Source organism: Chelonia mydas, chromosome 9 (genome assembly GCF_015237465.2).
Source record: "Chelonia mydas isolate rCheMyd1 chromosome 9, rCheMyd1.pri.v2, whole genome shotgun sequence".
Taxonomy (NCBI): Eukaryota; Metazoa; Chordata; order Testudines; family Cheloniidae; genus Chelonia; species Chelonia mydas.
The window spans coordinates 83,828,023-83,844,079 of NC_057855.1; the positions used below are offsets into that span (position 1 = coordinate 83,828,023).

Genomic DNA, 16,057 nt, shown 5'->3' on the forward strand with positions numbered 1-16,057 from the left:
AAATCCAGAAAAGCATCTGGAAGGTTATGGATCTGGGGTCTGTCTCCACTGAAGTCCATTGAGAACTTCCATGCATTAATGATGTAGTACTACACATACACTAACATTTCATGCTGGTACAGTTCACAGCAAATTTAGCTGGCCTCTTAGCTTTAGAGACTTCGCTAGGACAAGGAAAAAAAAATCTCAAGAGCACGTGGGGGAATGTTTTTTAATGTCATCCCATGGTGCCATAAATGTGGACAGTAAACAAAGCTAGTTAAACATTTGGGCCTTGATCTTGAAATTGATAGCTCTCTATTGAAGTTTACAAGCTCTATGCGGGCAAAGTATTCTGCCTATCAATTGCAGGGTTGATTGGTATTTACAGAAAGAAGACATGGTCTCCAGAGGAGAGATGCCAAATGACAATTTGCCTTACCTGCTGCCTGCCACAACTTTACATTGGAGCAGCTTAAGATGAAGTATTTCGGTTACTTCTGTGCTGCACCTTGGACAGTCTGGTTATTTTGGCCAGAGGTAAGATGCTGGTGTCTCACACACAGATGCTGGCAGCTTGAAGGCTAGGAATGGGATGCAGGGATGTGTGGGGACGGGGGTACAGATTTCTCATGGAACAGCTGGTTCTCACCAATTTTACTAGCATGTAACATCCATGAGCACAAGAATTCTGCAAATGCATTCTTACTCCCCCAACCCCATAGTGAATATTTGCAGACATTGAAAAATAATAGCAGTGGTATTGGTGAGTGTGCTATTAACGTGCCAGTTAGCCAAGAAGCTACAGCCTGGTGCATTCACCTCCTGACACTGAAGTTGGGTGTGCTGTGTGGGTTGAGGCCAAATGCCAAGACCATCTAGTGGTCCCTTCTGGTCTTAAAAAACTCTGGCACCTGAGAAGTTCACCAACAGCCAACCAGTGCTCCCTGGGGCATGGCTTGTATTAAAATAGCAATTTAAAACTACTGTAAGCAGAGCCTGGTCCTGTTCCATCAGACCCAGGTACCTGCATGATCCCAAGCCACCCTATTACTAATGAACCACAGCACCTAAGTCATAGTGTAGCCACTGCTTCCGCCAGCAGTGCCTTCAGAGCTTTACTATTCGCCTGTGCTCAAGTCCCCCTTGTTTGTTTAGGAGTCAACAGAAGCAGAGGCTCCCACCCTAGCCCCAGTTAGGTGGATTCCAAGTGAAATTTAGCCTGGGGGAAGAGAGAGAAAGGGGAAAGCAGAGGAAGCCTGGATGCTAGGAGGAGTCATGTGGAAGAGTGGGGAGGGGTGTTAGACAGCAGGAGGCCTATTTGATCTGGAAAGGAGGAATAGGCGATGGTGTGTCTGAAGTTTTGAAATCAGCGGTGCTGCATAAAGTGAAGGAAAGTTCTGTTTCCTGCAAGGTGGGAGCTGAGGGTGATACCAATAGAACAGTCTGCATTTGACGGTGGCTGGAGGAGATGGTGTCCCTCCCTAGCTACTCTCTCAAGTTCTCTCCTACATAATTGCATCCAGTTTGGAGCACTCTGGGGAATGAGTATCAAGAGAACCAGAAAAAAGTAGTTTCTAAAAGAAAAACTAAATTAGAATATTTTTAAAAGGATGGATCTCATTGTTACAATGGAAAGCACCAGAGGGTTGCTGGCTATTCAATGTATCAGTAGCGCAAAGTGACTCAAACCTAGGAAGGCAGGAAATGTGGATCACCAGGAGAAAGGTATAGCTTTGACAGTGTAAGCAAGATTCAGTGACTGCTGGTGGGTGCATGCAGTCCTCCACGTACTGACCAAGCTAAAGTCACACATTCTTTCAGTTAGCCCATGCTGTGACTTTTCCAGGAAGGTGCTAGTCAGTCAATCAGAATAGGATTGGGGATGGATTGTCTAAAACCACATCTGTTATGGTTGTATTATGGAATCTATGTGAGTTTTAGACTTGCATCATCAGATTAAAGAATTAATTCATGGCTGTGTTATGATCACTTAGTCTGACCTCCTACATAATGGTCCCTATGGGCCGTAAGTCTGTCAGCTAGAATGCTAGATCCAAGTTCTAGCTACTGACAGTAACCTGAAGAACTCTGGTTGCCAATATGGAATGTTATTCCTAAGGCATACAATTAAGATATCATGAGCTAAGGGATGGCAGGCACACTTGCCAAGGAATTTCATTTGCTGGAGCCACCTGGATTCAAGGTGTGGCATCCTGGACAATTGTTAACATCAGATATCTTTGAAGTCTTATTAAATTACTTCAGTATGTTGTAATGTGCTGACACAGAACCTTGTGATACCGACAAACAAGTATTTGAAGTTATTTTAGGTCATGTTCACGACTGAAGTCATCCTTGTTTCAAAGGAAGTCTCAAAGCTATGCAATCTTTGAAACTTGTGGATATGCCAGAATTGAATGGTCTGATCTTAAAATGCTATCAATTCCTCTCTAGATCCCTGTTGAAAGTGGTTAGAAGTTTGGGCAGAACAAAGTAACTTTCTGACTTGTGACCCCTGCAATAACAGGGAGCAATCTTTGACCTAGTCTACATAGCAACAACATCAACAAGATTGTGTATAGGAGGCGTTCACAGACAGAGACAACCTTCTTTCCCATTCACAGTCACAAATGTTCCCTGAGGTAATTGCAACAGCTGCTTACAAGGAAAGTATTTAATGGCCTAAAATTAGGCTCCTAAACTTAAAAGAAGTGGGCTGATTTTCACAAGTGCTGAGCACCCAAATCCCACTGAATTCAAGGGAAACAGTAGATACTCAGTAACTTTTAAAGAAGCTTCCTCTGTTTAGGAACCTGACACTAATGACCCAGCACGACAAAGGTCCATTGGGGGTTCACTGTTCGGTCAGCAACTCTTGTCAGGCGGTCAAGGTCGCTACATCTAACATGCTGTTGTCAATCACTATCTACAAAGTGTCATGCAAGGTATATACAAACTGGTAACATGCTGGTCCCGAAAATCGTTGTGTGATGGATGTATGGTAAACCCAGAAAAGGACTTTGTAGATACATGCTGTAAATGTGTTCTTAAAATATATCTGTCAGGCAGTATCTAAGCCATGCCTCTTTCAGAAGGAGCGTGGAGACACATTCAAGCAAATGGAATCAATGTAAAGGCACGACTAAATACAAAGAAAAGTACATTTACATGCAAATAAACAAAGCCATTGAAAAATGAATACTTAATCCTGCTAGGGGATGGAGACTGCACCCTCAAGGAGCCTTCTGGCCTCCTGAAGCAGAGAGTCAATGAGCTTTGGGAAGATAGGGCTTCCTACATCTTGCTGGGATGTAGATACCATACTTTGTCTGGGCTTACTTTTCAAATATATATCAAAGGTTTACTGGACTGTGAAGACAGGGGTCTGACACTCAAATAATAAGCAATTGAAATGAATATAATAAGAGTATCAAGTAACTGAATTTATGAAAGCCTGTGACACTGGGGATTAATATAGTGAAATGTGTGCATTTATGCTACACGAGTAATTATGAATACTCACTGATATTATGCTTTAACGTCTGTGACCAAACCCAGGGAGAAACAGGTTTTCCCCAGGCAGGAGGGAAGGGAACTATCTACCTTCCTCCAATATAAATTAAGCATTATGAAATCAAAACAATGGAAGCCCCATTTACTTCTGAATCAGCAGGGGGATGGGAAATCAATAGGAAGGGAAGAACAGCAGGAAGTTTTCCTGCCTCTTAACAGGGTCAATAAACTTTGGCAGATATAAGCAGAAACAGAAAGCCATTTTGGAATCCATCACCTGATGGATTCAAAGGAGCCAGAGCTCTTGAAATCAGACTGTTGGGTCCTTCAGCAAGGGGGGTTGAAGACTGAACTGAATTTAGGAGAGAAATCTGCTAAGGAAAAAGATTATAACTTGCTGAAATTAAGTTTTAGATGCGTATTTTTACTTTTGTTTGCTTGTAACCCTTTTTTTCTTTCTGCCTTGTATCTGGTATCACTTAATCCTATGTTTTTTGTTAAATAAGTTTGTTGCACTTTTACTCTGAACCATTTCAGTTCTCTGGCTGAAATATAAGTGTTTGTTCAAACCCCAGTTAAATTAATGAGCTGTAATGTATTGTCTCTTTTAAAAGAGCAATGAATTTAAAACTTCTGTGAGTGTTACAGCAGAGAACTGGACACTGCAGGGCAGAGGGTTTGGGGGACATTCAGAACTGGGGGAATGTTGGGGTCACCCTACAAAAAGTAACTAGGCGGTGGAAGCCAGGGTGTGACATACGTGTGTGTGTGTCAAAACTTGTGAGCCACAGCAGCATAGCACTGAAGGCATCCAGAGTTACAGGACAGGTGGTGATAACCCCTTACTGGTCTGGGTTATACCCCAAAGAGTCACCCTCAGGTTGCTGCCTCAATAAAATTACTTTAAATGTAGCAGCTGGAAACCACATGATCAGCCAGCCACCCAGGTAACATCAGCAAGTGCTCTGTTGAATTTGGGGGAAGGGTTTGCGACTCAAATGGTACTGAATTGACAAAGCCAATTTACAAGTATGTCTAAGGAACAAAGTTTCTTCAAGATACAAGGTCCCTATTTAAAAATGGCAAGAAATTCACTGTACAGTGAGGCTCATGTTGGCAATTTGACCAACAATTCCTTTTCCCTCTCCGAGCAACGTTCCCTTTCCACCTATGCATGGCTAATTAAGAGGGGGAAAATGCATCTCCAGCATGTGGAGTAAGGAAAAATGTGTGTACTGCTTCCCTGTGCCTCCCGCCCCCCCAACGGGTTACATTTAGAGAAGTACAAAGTATATAGCAGTGACAGAGTAGGTTGTACTGTTGAGGAATGGCACTATACAGTAGAATCTCAGAGTTACAAACACCTTGAGAATGGAGGTTGTTTAACTCTAAAATGTTTGTAACTGAACAAAACATTATGGTTGTTCTTTCAAAAGTTTATTACAACTGAACATTGACTTAATACAACATTGAAACTTTACTATGCGGAAGGAAAATGTTGCTTTCCCTTTATTTTTAGGGGTTTAGGTTTAACATAGTACTGTATTTGCTTTTTTTCCCCCCCCCTTCATCTCTGCTGCTGCCTGATTGCGTACTTCTGGTTCCAAATGAGGTGTGAGGTTGACTGGTCACTTCGTAACTCTGGCGTTCATAATCCTGAGGTTCTATTGTATGTAAAAGAAAGCAGAGTCTCAAATACAGTAAAAATCTCAAATGACAAGCTGTACCATAGACTCTCTATGGACAAAAATTCTATCTTTGAACAATGGAAGTATAGCAATAGCAATATACGACCAGCCACCTGACCAGAGAAGGGACTGTGAAATGCTCAAGAGGATACTACTACTACAACAGCCAGAAAACTCAAGAACAATGGGGGATTTCAACTATCTCCAGGTTGATTGGGTATATGCAGTCAGGATACGATGCAGAGATAAAAATGTCGACAAACCATTAAGGACTACTACTTGGAGCAGCTTAGTCCTGGAACTCACAAGGGGAGATGAAATTCTTGATTTAGTCCTCAGTGGCGGACAGGATCTGGTGTGAAAGGACTATAGCTGAACTTCTCAGTAATAGTGACCATAATAGCGGCAGAGAGTTCTGTGGCACCTTATAGACTAACAGACATATTGGAGCATAAGCGTTTGTGGGTGAATACCCACTTCGTCAGATGCAGACTAACACGGCTACCCCTCTGATAGTGACCATAATGTAATTAAATTTAACATCCCTATAGGTGGGGGGGAAATACACTCACACACCACAGTAGCATTTAACAAAAAAGCGAGGAAGCTAGTTAAACTTAAGTACATGAAAAGCAGAAAGTCTGCTAAGCAACCAATGGGGCCACTGGACGATCAAAGCGCTAAAGGAGTACTCAGGAAAGACAATGCCATTGCTGAGAAGCAAAATGAATTCTTTGTGTCTGTCTTCACTAAAGAGGATGTGAGGGAGATTCCCAAACCTGAACCAATCCTTGTGTGACAAATTTGAGGAACTGTCCCAGATTGAGGTGTCAACAGAGATGGTTTGGGAATAAACTGATGAACTAAACAGTAATAAAAGTCACCAGGACCTGATGGTATTCAGCCAAGTGTTCTGAAGGAACTCAAAAAGGAAACTGCAGAACTACTAACTGTGGTATGTAATCTCTCTCTTAAATCAACTTCTGTCCCAGATGACTGGAGGGTAGCTAATATAATTCCTATTTAAAAAAAAAAAAAAAAAAAAAAAAAAAAAAGGCTCCAGAGGCAATCCTGGAAATTACAGGCCAGTAAGATTAATTTCAGTACCAGGCAAACTGGTTGAAATCATAGCAAACAGAATTATCAAGCACATATAAACACAATATCTTGGGAACATGTCAACATGGCTTTTGTAAAGGGAAATCATGCTTCAACAATCTATTAAAATTCTTTGAGGATGCCAGTGAGCATGTGGACAAGGGTGATCTAGTCGATATAATGTACCTGGACTTTCAGAAAGCCTTTAATAAGGTCTCTCACTAAAGGCTCTTAGGCAAAGTAAGCAGTCATGGATAAAAGGGAAGTATCCTCTCATGAATCATAACTGGTTAAAAGACAACAAAAATCAAAGGGTAGGAATAAATGGTTAGTTTTCACAATGCAGAGAGGTAAATAGCAGGATCCCCCAGCAGTACTGGGACCAGTGCTGTTCAACATATTTATCAATGATCTGGGAAAAGGGTGAGGTGAAGTGGCAAATAACTATCCTGAGTAATTTTGTAAGTCCAAAGCTGCCTGTGAAGACTTACAAAGGATCTCACAATACTGAGTGACCGAGGAACAAAATGGCAGATGAAATTCAAAATTTATAGGTGAAAAGTAATGGATACTGGAAAATATTATCCCAACTATACATACAAAATGATGGGTCTAAATTAGCAGTTTCCACTCAAGAAAGATCTTGGGTTCATCACGGATAGTTCCCTGAAAACTAATGCTCAATGTGCAGCAGCAGTCAAAAAATCTAACAAAATATTAGGAACCATTAGGGAAGGGATAGAAAATAATGCCACTATATAAATCCATGATACACCGACATCTAAAATACTGCATCCAGATCTGGTTGCCCCATCCCCCCCAAAAAAGGATACTAGAATTGGAAAAGGTACAGAGAAGGGCAATAAAAATGATTTGAGGTGTGGAACAGCTTCTATATGAGGAGAGATCAAAAGACGACTCGGACTGTTCAGTTTAGAAAGAGACGGCTAAGGGGGTGGGGATGTGATAGATGTCTACAAAATCATGGATGGTAGAGAAAGTGAATGGGGAAGTGTTATTTACCCCTTCACATAACACAAGTATCGGAGTCAGCCAATTAAATTAATAGACAGTAGGTTTAAAACTAACAAGAGGAAATATTTCTTCACACAGTACACAATCAACCTGTAGGACTCTTTGGCAGGCGATGTTGTGAAGGCCAAAAATATAAAACTTATCGAATTCTTTTTAGAACTAAGTTCATGGAGGATAGGTCCACCACTAGCTATTAGCCAAGATTGTCAGGGATGCAATAGCACACTCTGGGTGTCCCTAAACCTCTGACTGGCAGAAGCTGGGACTGGACGACAGAGGACAGATCACTCAAAATTGCCCTGTTCTGCTCATTCCCTTGGAAGCATGTGGACTGGCCGCTGTCAGAACACAAGATACTGGGCTAGATGGACCTTTAGTCTGACCTCGCACAGACATTCTTGTGTTATTATGTCATGTTTTTATGTCACCAGCAAAAATTTGAAGGGCCACAGACTAAGGGATTATCTCCAGTTATGAGGGCAAGGTGTGCAGGATGTTACTATATACCCTGTCATTTAAACACAGGGCAACTATTAAGGGATCCATGTTTACACGACTCCCCTGTTAAGAGTCCAAGGAAGAAGGAAAGACCTGAATAATTTTAACTAGCATTAATCCAGCTGGAAATTTCCTAGTAACATGAGCAAGGTGCAGGCAGTTGCCTAGAGTATGGCTCCTGCACTGGCAAAATTTCACTCAGCTACTACAGTGCTCCTGGAATTTGGTAATGGGAAACACAGAGGAATAAAAAGAATCAAGAAGTTACTCAAGTGTGTTCAATAGGTCTGGACATTCAGAAAACTACATGGGAACATATCAATATAAACATTACCAGGCTTTTCAGGCACAGGGGGCCAGATCCTCAGCTGGTCTAATTAGATGTGGATCTAGCCCTAAATTAGGATCTTCCCTTAGTTTGCGGCAAGGTAGATTCAGATTAGGTACTAGAGAAACTGTCTAACTACAAGGCTAGTTAAGCACTGGAACAGGGTACCTAAGGAGGCTGCAGAATCCCACCACTGGAGGCTTTGCAAGAGCAGGTTAGACAAACCCCTGTCCGAGAGGGTCTAGGTTATTTGATCCTGCTGCAGCACAGGTATTTCCAGCCCTATATTTCTATAATCCCATCATCATGTTGCATTCCGAGGAGAGGATAAGTTGTTCATCAACCAAGATTCAGAATTTCAGGAACACACGCAGCCATGTTCATGGCCCAAAGGACCAACATTTTACCAGCACCATCCAGTTTCAGATCAAAGAGTATAAAGTAAGGAACATTCCCTTCAAACAAATCACCATCAACCCATCTCCCATCGGGAATGGTGAGTCCATTCCAGTCACAAAAAAACCCTGCCTCTCAAAGAGGGATGGCAGCATCCAGTACTAAGAGGAGACTGGCTATAGCAGGAGTGGGCAAACTTTTTGGCCCAAGGGCCACATCAGGGTCACAAAACTATATGGCGGGCTGGGCAGGGAAGGCTGTGCCTCCCAAAACAGCCTGGCCCTGGCCCCCGCCCCCATCTGCCCCTTCCCGCCCCCCCCACCCCAACTGCCCCCCTCAGAACCCCCAACCTATCAACCCCCCTGCTCCTTGTCCCCTGACTGCCCCCTCCTGGGACCCCCTAACCGTCCCCTGGGACCCCACCCCCTATCCAACCCCCCCTGCTCCCTGTCACCTGACTGCCTCAACCCCTATCCACACCCCCGACCGGCCCCCTGGGACTCCCATGCCCTATCCAACCCCCCTCGTTCCCCATCTCCTGACCGTCCCCCACAAAACCTCCGCCCCATCCAACCACCCCCTGCTCCCTGTCCCCTGACTTCCACGCTGGGACCCCCCGCTTCCCATCCCCTTACCATGCCGGAGCCAGCCACACTGCACAGCAAGAGCGGTGGGCCAGAGCCCCGGCGACGCAGTGGCATGGCTGCATGGGAGGGGGAACAGTGGGGGAGGGGCCGGGGGCTTGCCTCCCCGGCTGGAGCTCAGGGGCCGGGCAGGATGGTCCCGTGGGCTGGATGTGGCCCGCAAGCCACAGTTTGCCCACCTCTGGGCTATAACATCCCTCAGAACACAAAGCAAATCACAAGCCTAGTATTCTTTGTTTCCCACCAGGTCTACCCTAGTGAGTAATAAGGAGCTCTCCTTAGCCAATTCTGACATATTGCTATGTTACTCCAAAAGAACTCTAAGCCAAAGATCTTGTTATCAGTAGTAAACTGGGAGCCCAGTTTGCTTCAAATTGGGAAGATGGATTCCTGGAAGACATCAAACCTTCCCGATATTGCATCACTCTCCTTTTTTAAAGGGCTTTTTCTAGCTTCTGAAAATGTAAGGCTGCTTCCTCGGATGCAGAAAAAAAGTAGAAGCAGCTGGAAGCATTGAAACTGTCCAGTTCATTTGATACAGCTTGCTTGGTCTTGGGCAGACTGAAATCTTCTATTAACATATAAGTCAACAAGGAAGAGGAGTAAACAGGAAAGCTAGTTGTCAGGAAAGCTTTGTGCACGCCCACGATTTAGTTGCATATCAAGACAGCAGGGGGGAACTTGGGTAATAGTAGTGAACATGACTTTCCACTGTGTCGAATTTGCCTTCTTAATGTTCTCAGTCTAATATACCAAGACAAGTATATTTATCGCTTTCTTCCCTCCCATCCTTTCCACTAAAGTGATGTTAGGAGCCCACTTAACTTGCTGCTACCATATGGGTCCATTAGGCCTCACCCACTCTCTGAGATTTACTATTGTTATAACAAAAAGCACATAGGCAAGTGTTGTATTGTGTGAACGAACCAATTACCACCAAAAAATGCCCAGAAGTACAGCACACTCACCACTGTACAGTACATTAAGTTTAAAAAAAAAGAAAAGAAAAAAGAAAAAAGAGTTTTACTAAGTGTTTTACCCAACTTCATTAAATCCTGAACAATTCAACTGTTTCAGAAGCTATTTTCAACTGATGAAAAATTTAAGCAGAGGGTTTACCTTTTCGCCTTTTACTCCACTACAGTCACATTTGGATCCTGATGTACATCCATGGCAAGCCTTAAGAGAAATAAAAAGGCATTAGAAGCTTTTAATTGCAGATTGAACACTACTCCTATGCAAGAGTGCACTAAATATTTTTAAATGCCTTACATACTAGTTTTAAAATCCATACAAGTCATCTAGCCTCCATGTGGTCAAACTGGATATAGTTTATGAAAACCTTTGAGGCAGACTAGTTTTATACATCATGCCCAAGGTGGGAGGTAGCCTATATTGTAAAACTTATTCATGCAATGACACCAGCCTGGGGAAACTCAGAGCAAGTTTCTAATCTAAGTTTTATTTATTTATTTTTTACAATAGTAAGGTACTAACATAGCTTTCCTGGCCAGGTTCCAGATCTGGGAAGAACATTTCAGTAAGGGCTCCAGCCACCAGATGGCACTTTCTGAACAGTATTTACACAGCTGAGACCAAACCTTAACAGGTTGGATTTATCAAGAGGCTAATGGAAAGGTACTTATTACATGATGAATTCCACTTCTACAGCCCAGTTACCATCAGAACTATAAAAACATAACACCAGGCATCTCCCCATCAACTGTGTATCCAAGAGCATGATAAAGTAGGCTACGAAAGGGTCATTCTGGCATAAAGGGGAGAGCTTGCTCTTGCTCAGGTCCAAGCAAGAGCGTCAATTGGTGATACCCGAGCCAGATCACACTATTACATCACATTCACTCAATTTCTAACCTATTTTCTTTCAACATCTGTTACAGAACTCCAGAGTTTTTCAAAAATATGATTAGACTCACTGGCATGTGGGTTCTTTAATTTCCCCCACAGGAGCCCCCTGCCTCCCAGCTGGAGATCAGCAGATGAAGTGTTTTGTAGCATGACATGTCTATACTGATATGTAGTGATTATTAAGCTTTTTTTACAGTTAGTTAATCACAAGCAGTAACACTAGAATGGTCACAATTTGGAATAGTTTGACTAGTAATAACACTTGTCTAGAACAAAAGTACAGCAGGTTTCAGAGTGGTAGCCGTGTTAGTCTGTATCAACAAAAACAACGAGGAGTACTTGTGGCACCTTGGAGAGTAACACATTTATTTGGGCATAAGCTTTTGTGGGCTAAAACCCACTTCATCCAATGCATGGAGTGGAAAATATAGTAGGAAGATCTAGATCTATCTATCCACACACACACTCACAGTACACGAAAAGACAGGGGTTGCCTACTAATTCTAACAAGACAATTTAATTAAAGTGGGCTATTATCAGCAGGAGAAAAAAAAAATCACTTTTGTAGTGGTAATCAGGGTAGTCCACTTCAAACAGTTGACAAGAAGGTGTGAGTAACAGTAGGGGAAAAATTAGCATGGGGAAATTAGTTTTTATAGTTTGTGTAATGACCCATCCACTCCCAGTCTTTATTCAGGTCTAATTTGATGGTATCCAGTTTGCAAATTAATTCCAGTTCTGCAGTTTCTCATTGGAGTGTTTTTGAAGTTTTTCTGTTGAAAAATTGCCACTTTTAAGTCTGTTATTGAGCGACCAGGGAGGTTGAAGTGTTCTCCGACTGGTTTTTGAATGTTATAATTCTTGACGTCTGATTTGTGTCCATTTATTCTTTTGCGTAGAGACTGTACATTTGCCAAACCAGACATGGCAGAGGGGCATTGCTGGCACATGATGGCATATATCACATTGGTAGATGTGCAGGCGAATGAGCCCCTGATGGTGCAGCTGATGTGGTTAGGTCCTATGATGGTGTCCCTTGAATAGAAGTGGACAGAGTTGGCAACAAGGTTTGATTCCTGCGTTAATGTTTTTGTTGTGTGGTGTGTAATTGCTGGTGAGTATTTGCTTCATGTTGGGGGGGCGGGGGCTGTTCGTAAGAAAGGACTGGCCTGTCTCAAGGTCTGTGAGAGTGAGGGATCATTCTTCAGGATAGGTTGTAGATCCTTGATGATGCACTGGAGAGGTTTTATGGTTGGGGGTTGAAGGTGACAGCTAGTGGCATTCTGTTACTTTCTTTGTTGGGCCTGTCCTGTAGTAAGTGACTTCTGGGTACTCTTCTGGCTCTGTCAATCTGCTTCTTCACTTCAGCAGGTGGGCACTGTAGTTTTAAGAATGCTTGATAGAGATCCTGTAGGTGTTTGCGTCTGTCTGAGGGACCGGAGCAAATGAGGTTGTATTTTAGAGCTTGGCTGTGGACAATGGATCGTGTGATGTGGTCTGGATGGAAGCTGGAGGCATGTAGGTAAGTACAGCACATGTGTTAAACTTTGTGATACTAAAACTTTTCAACATTTTATACAAAGAAAGTTTCAGTCAAACAGGCACAGCCCTTTGCGTGTCAGACCTTCGGTATGCCATGCTTGAACTATTTTTCCTTATCAGAGCCTCGCTAAGACATGACCCATCACCTACCTGGCACTGGGAACTTACTGGCTCATAGCCTAAACAGATTATTAAGCCTCAAACTGAAAAACAGAACTTCATTCACCTGCAGCTATGCTAATCTGGGATGGTGTTAATTGTTGCAGTGAGACAACTGAGGTTGTGTCAGCTGTCACAATTCTAGTACAACTGCATTAAGTCACTGAGACATACCCCAAATTCTCCATTTTTCAGTTATAAGTAGTTCCTGTATTTGGAACGGTTAAAGTCTCAAATCCTTTGATCAGTAGAAGCTGAGTAAAACAGGGTCAGACTCATTGATTAGGAAGGATCACTTCATGCAATTTAGTATCCTAAGGGCCAAGAACTCTGTTCAACAGTTGACTAGAAGACAGACTGTAAATTTGTTTTTACAAGTAGTTTTAAGATTAATTCCACGATCAATTTTTTTTAAAAATGGGATTAAGATTAGTTATATGTGACATTACTGTCCCCCACCATAACACAGGCACTAAAAAGCAAGGAAATCTAAAGTTATGGAATATCTAACTGTGCTATAATGCCCACAGAGCAGATTTCCAGTGACAAACTCCATAACCCCAACATGGAACTTTCTGCTGCCTCCAGTAGATAAGGAAACACACTGCACATTAATTTCCCCTCACAATATAACGGAACACAATTCCAACCTCAGCAACAGTAGCAAACATTTATTGCTGTCAGATGCATGCTGGTTTAGTGCATACAGCACGCATGAAATTATAATTAAGGTTTTGCATTATAACAAGTGCTAGGTTTTGTTTTGGGGTTGAGGCAAGGGAGAAAAAAAAATATGTCACAATGAAACTCAGTCCCTTTCAAACACAGTTTGTCCATGGAATTTCCTAGGTTTTTAAATGGCAAATGCAGGAGCGTTACAGGGGGAGGATATGAAAAGGAATATGCATTAGCTTGGTCTTCCAATAGGCCAATAGGGATGTGAGAAGAACAGGGATATTTAGGGTAGGAGGAGAATTCAGGGTTCCATCCTGTCACTGGCAGAGTGTCTCAACCCCCCTCTCAGGCCTGACCTACACTAGAATAAAGTCGGTTTAATGACAATGCTCAGATGTGTGAAAAATCCACACCCCAAGCAGTGTTGTTAAGTGGACCTAACCCCCAGAATTCTTCCATCAACCTAGGTACCTCCTCCTGGGGAGGTGGAGTACCTATGCCAACAGGAGAATCTTTTGCATTGGCAAAGGTGGTGTCTACACTGAAGTGCTACAGAGCCCCAGTTGCACTGCTGCAGCTGCACCACTGCAGGTTTTTTTTAAGTGTGGACATACCTTTATTACACCTCTATGAATAAGACAGTGGAAGGAAGCAAACTGCACCTCACCAATGCTGGAGACACCCCAAAATAATTTCAGTATGTAAAATATGCAGAGCGAGCCAGATCGAAAAAGTTGACTGAACTTCAACTAGCTTTGGTGCAATCCCATGTTTTCAATATGAGTTCTTGCTAATTGGCATCAAAGCCAGTTCTTGCAAAAGGCAGACATAACATTGCCAGTATTCAGCAGTAGGAACCAGGATACCAAGAGATAAAAATACATCCTTCCCTGTAATGTGATTTATTAGAACAGATCTCTATTAAGGTGTACTATATCAAGCTGTACTTAAAGTAGAGCTAAAGGTTCTTTCCTCCTGGACGTGCACAAGTCCACGGGCCGGACGAGTTGCATCCGAGAGTGCTAAAGGAATTGGCGGATGTGATTGCAGAGCCATTGGCCATTATCTTTGAAAACTCGTGGCGAACGGGGGAAGTCCCAGATGACTGGAAAAAGGCTAATGTAGTGCCAATCTTTAAAAAAGGGAAGAAGGAGGATCTGGGAACTACAGGCCAGTCAGCCTCACCTCAGTCCCTGGAAAAATCATGGAGCAGGTCCTCAAAGAATCAATCCTGAAGCACTTACATGAGAGGAAAGTGATCAGGAACAGTCAGCATGGATTCACCAAGGGTAGGTCATGCCTGACCAATCTAATCGCCTTCTAGGATGAGATTACTGGTTCTGTGGATGAAGGGAAAGCAGTGGATGTATTGTTTCTTGACTTTAGCAAAGCTTTTGACACGGTCTCCCACAGTATTCTTGTCAGCAAGTTAAAGAAGTATGGGCTGGATGAATGCACTATAAGGTGGGTAGAAAGTTGGCTAGATTGTCGGGCTCAACGGGTAGTGATCAATGGCTCCATGTCTAGTTGGCAGCCGGTGTCAAGTGGAGTGCCCCAGGGGTCGGTCCTGGGGCCGGTTTTGTTCAATATCTTCATAAATGATCTGGAGGATGGTGTGGATTGCACTCTCAGCAAATTTGAGGATGATACTAAACTGGGAGGAGTGGTAGATACGCTGGAGGGCAGGGATAGGATACAGAGGGACCTAGACAAATTGGAGGACTGGGCCAAAAGAAATCTGATGAGGTTCAATAAGGATAAGTACAGGGTCCTGAACTTAGGACGGAAGAACCCAATGCACCGCTACAGACTAGGGACCAAATGGCTAGGCAGCAGTTCTGCAGAAAAGGACCTAGGGGTGACAGTGGACGAGAAGCTGGATATGAGTCAACAGTGTGCCCTTGTTGCCAAGAAGGCCAATGGCATTTTGGGCTGTATAAGTAGGGGGCATTGCCAGCAGATCGAGGGATGTGATCGTTCCCCTCTATTCGACATTGGTGAGGCCTCATCTGGAGTACTGTGTCCAGTTTTGGGCCCCACACTACAAGAAGGATGTGGATAAATTGGAGAGAGAGTCCAGCGAAGGGCAACAAAAATGATTAGGGGTCTGGAACACATGACTTATGAGGAGAGGCTGAGGTAACTGGGATTGTTTAGTCTGCAGAAGAGAAGAATGAGGGGGGATTTGATAGCTGCTTTCAGCTACCTGAGAGGTGGTTCCAGAGAGGATGGTTCTAGACTATTCTCAGTGGTAGAAGAGGCCAGGACAAGGAGTAATGGTCTCAAGTTGCAGTGGGGGAGGTTTAGGTTGGATATTAGGAAAATCTTTTTCACTAGGAGGGTGGTGAAACACTGGAATGCATTACCTAGGGAGGTGGTGGAATCTCCTTCTTAGAAGTTTTTAAGGTCAGGCTTGACAAAGCCCTGGCTGGGATGATTTAATTGGGGATTGGTCCTGCTTTGAGCAGGGGGTTGGACTAGATGACCTCCTGAGGTCCCTTCCAACCCTGATATTCTATGATTCTATGCCCTTAGCCTGCTTCCATTTTAAATAAAAAGTCTCCCCGCCCCCCATCTGCTTTTTTGTATGTTGGGGCTATAAACATTCAAACAAACAAACCTTTTTGATC

The 16,057-nt window shown here is 43.2% G+C and overlaps 1 protein-coding gene across 6 annotated transcripts in view; it reads right to left on the reverse strand.

Moving 5' to 3' along the window:
• The window catches only part of COL4A5 (collagen type IV alpha 5 chain), a 140,984-nt gene that overhangs the window by 84,637 nt on the left and 40,290 nt on the right, over positions 1–16,057 (reverse strand). For all 6 annotated transcript variants that reach the window (XM_027822656.3, XM_037908331.2, XM_027822655.3 and 3 more), the window contains exon 2: positions 10,302–10,361. In XM_027822656.3, the coding sequence (XP_027678457.2) occupies positions 10,302–10,361 (60 nt within the window). The remainder of the gene's footprint in view (positions 1–10,301; positions 10,362–16,057) is intronic.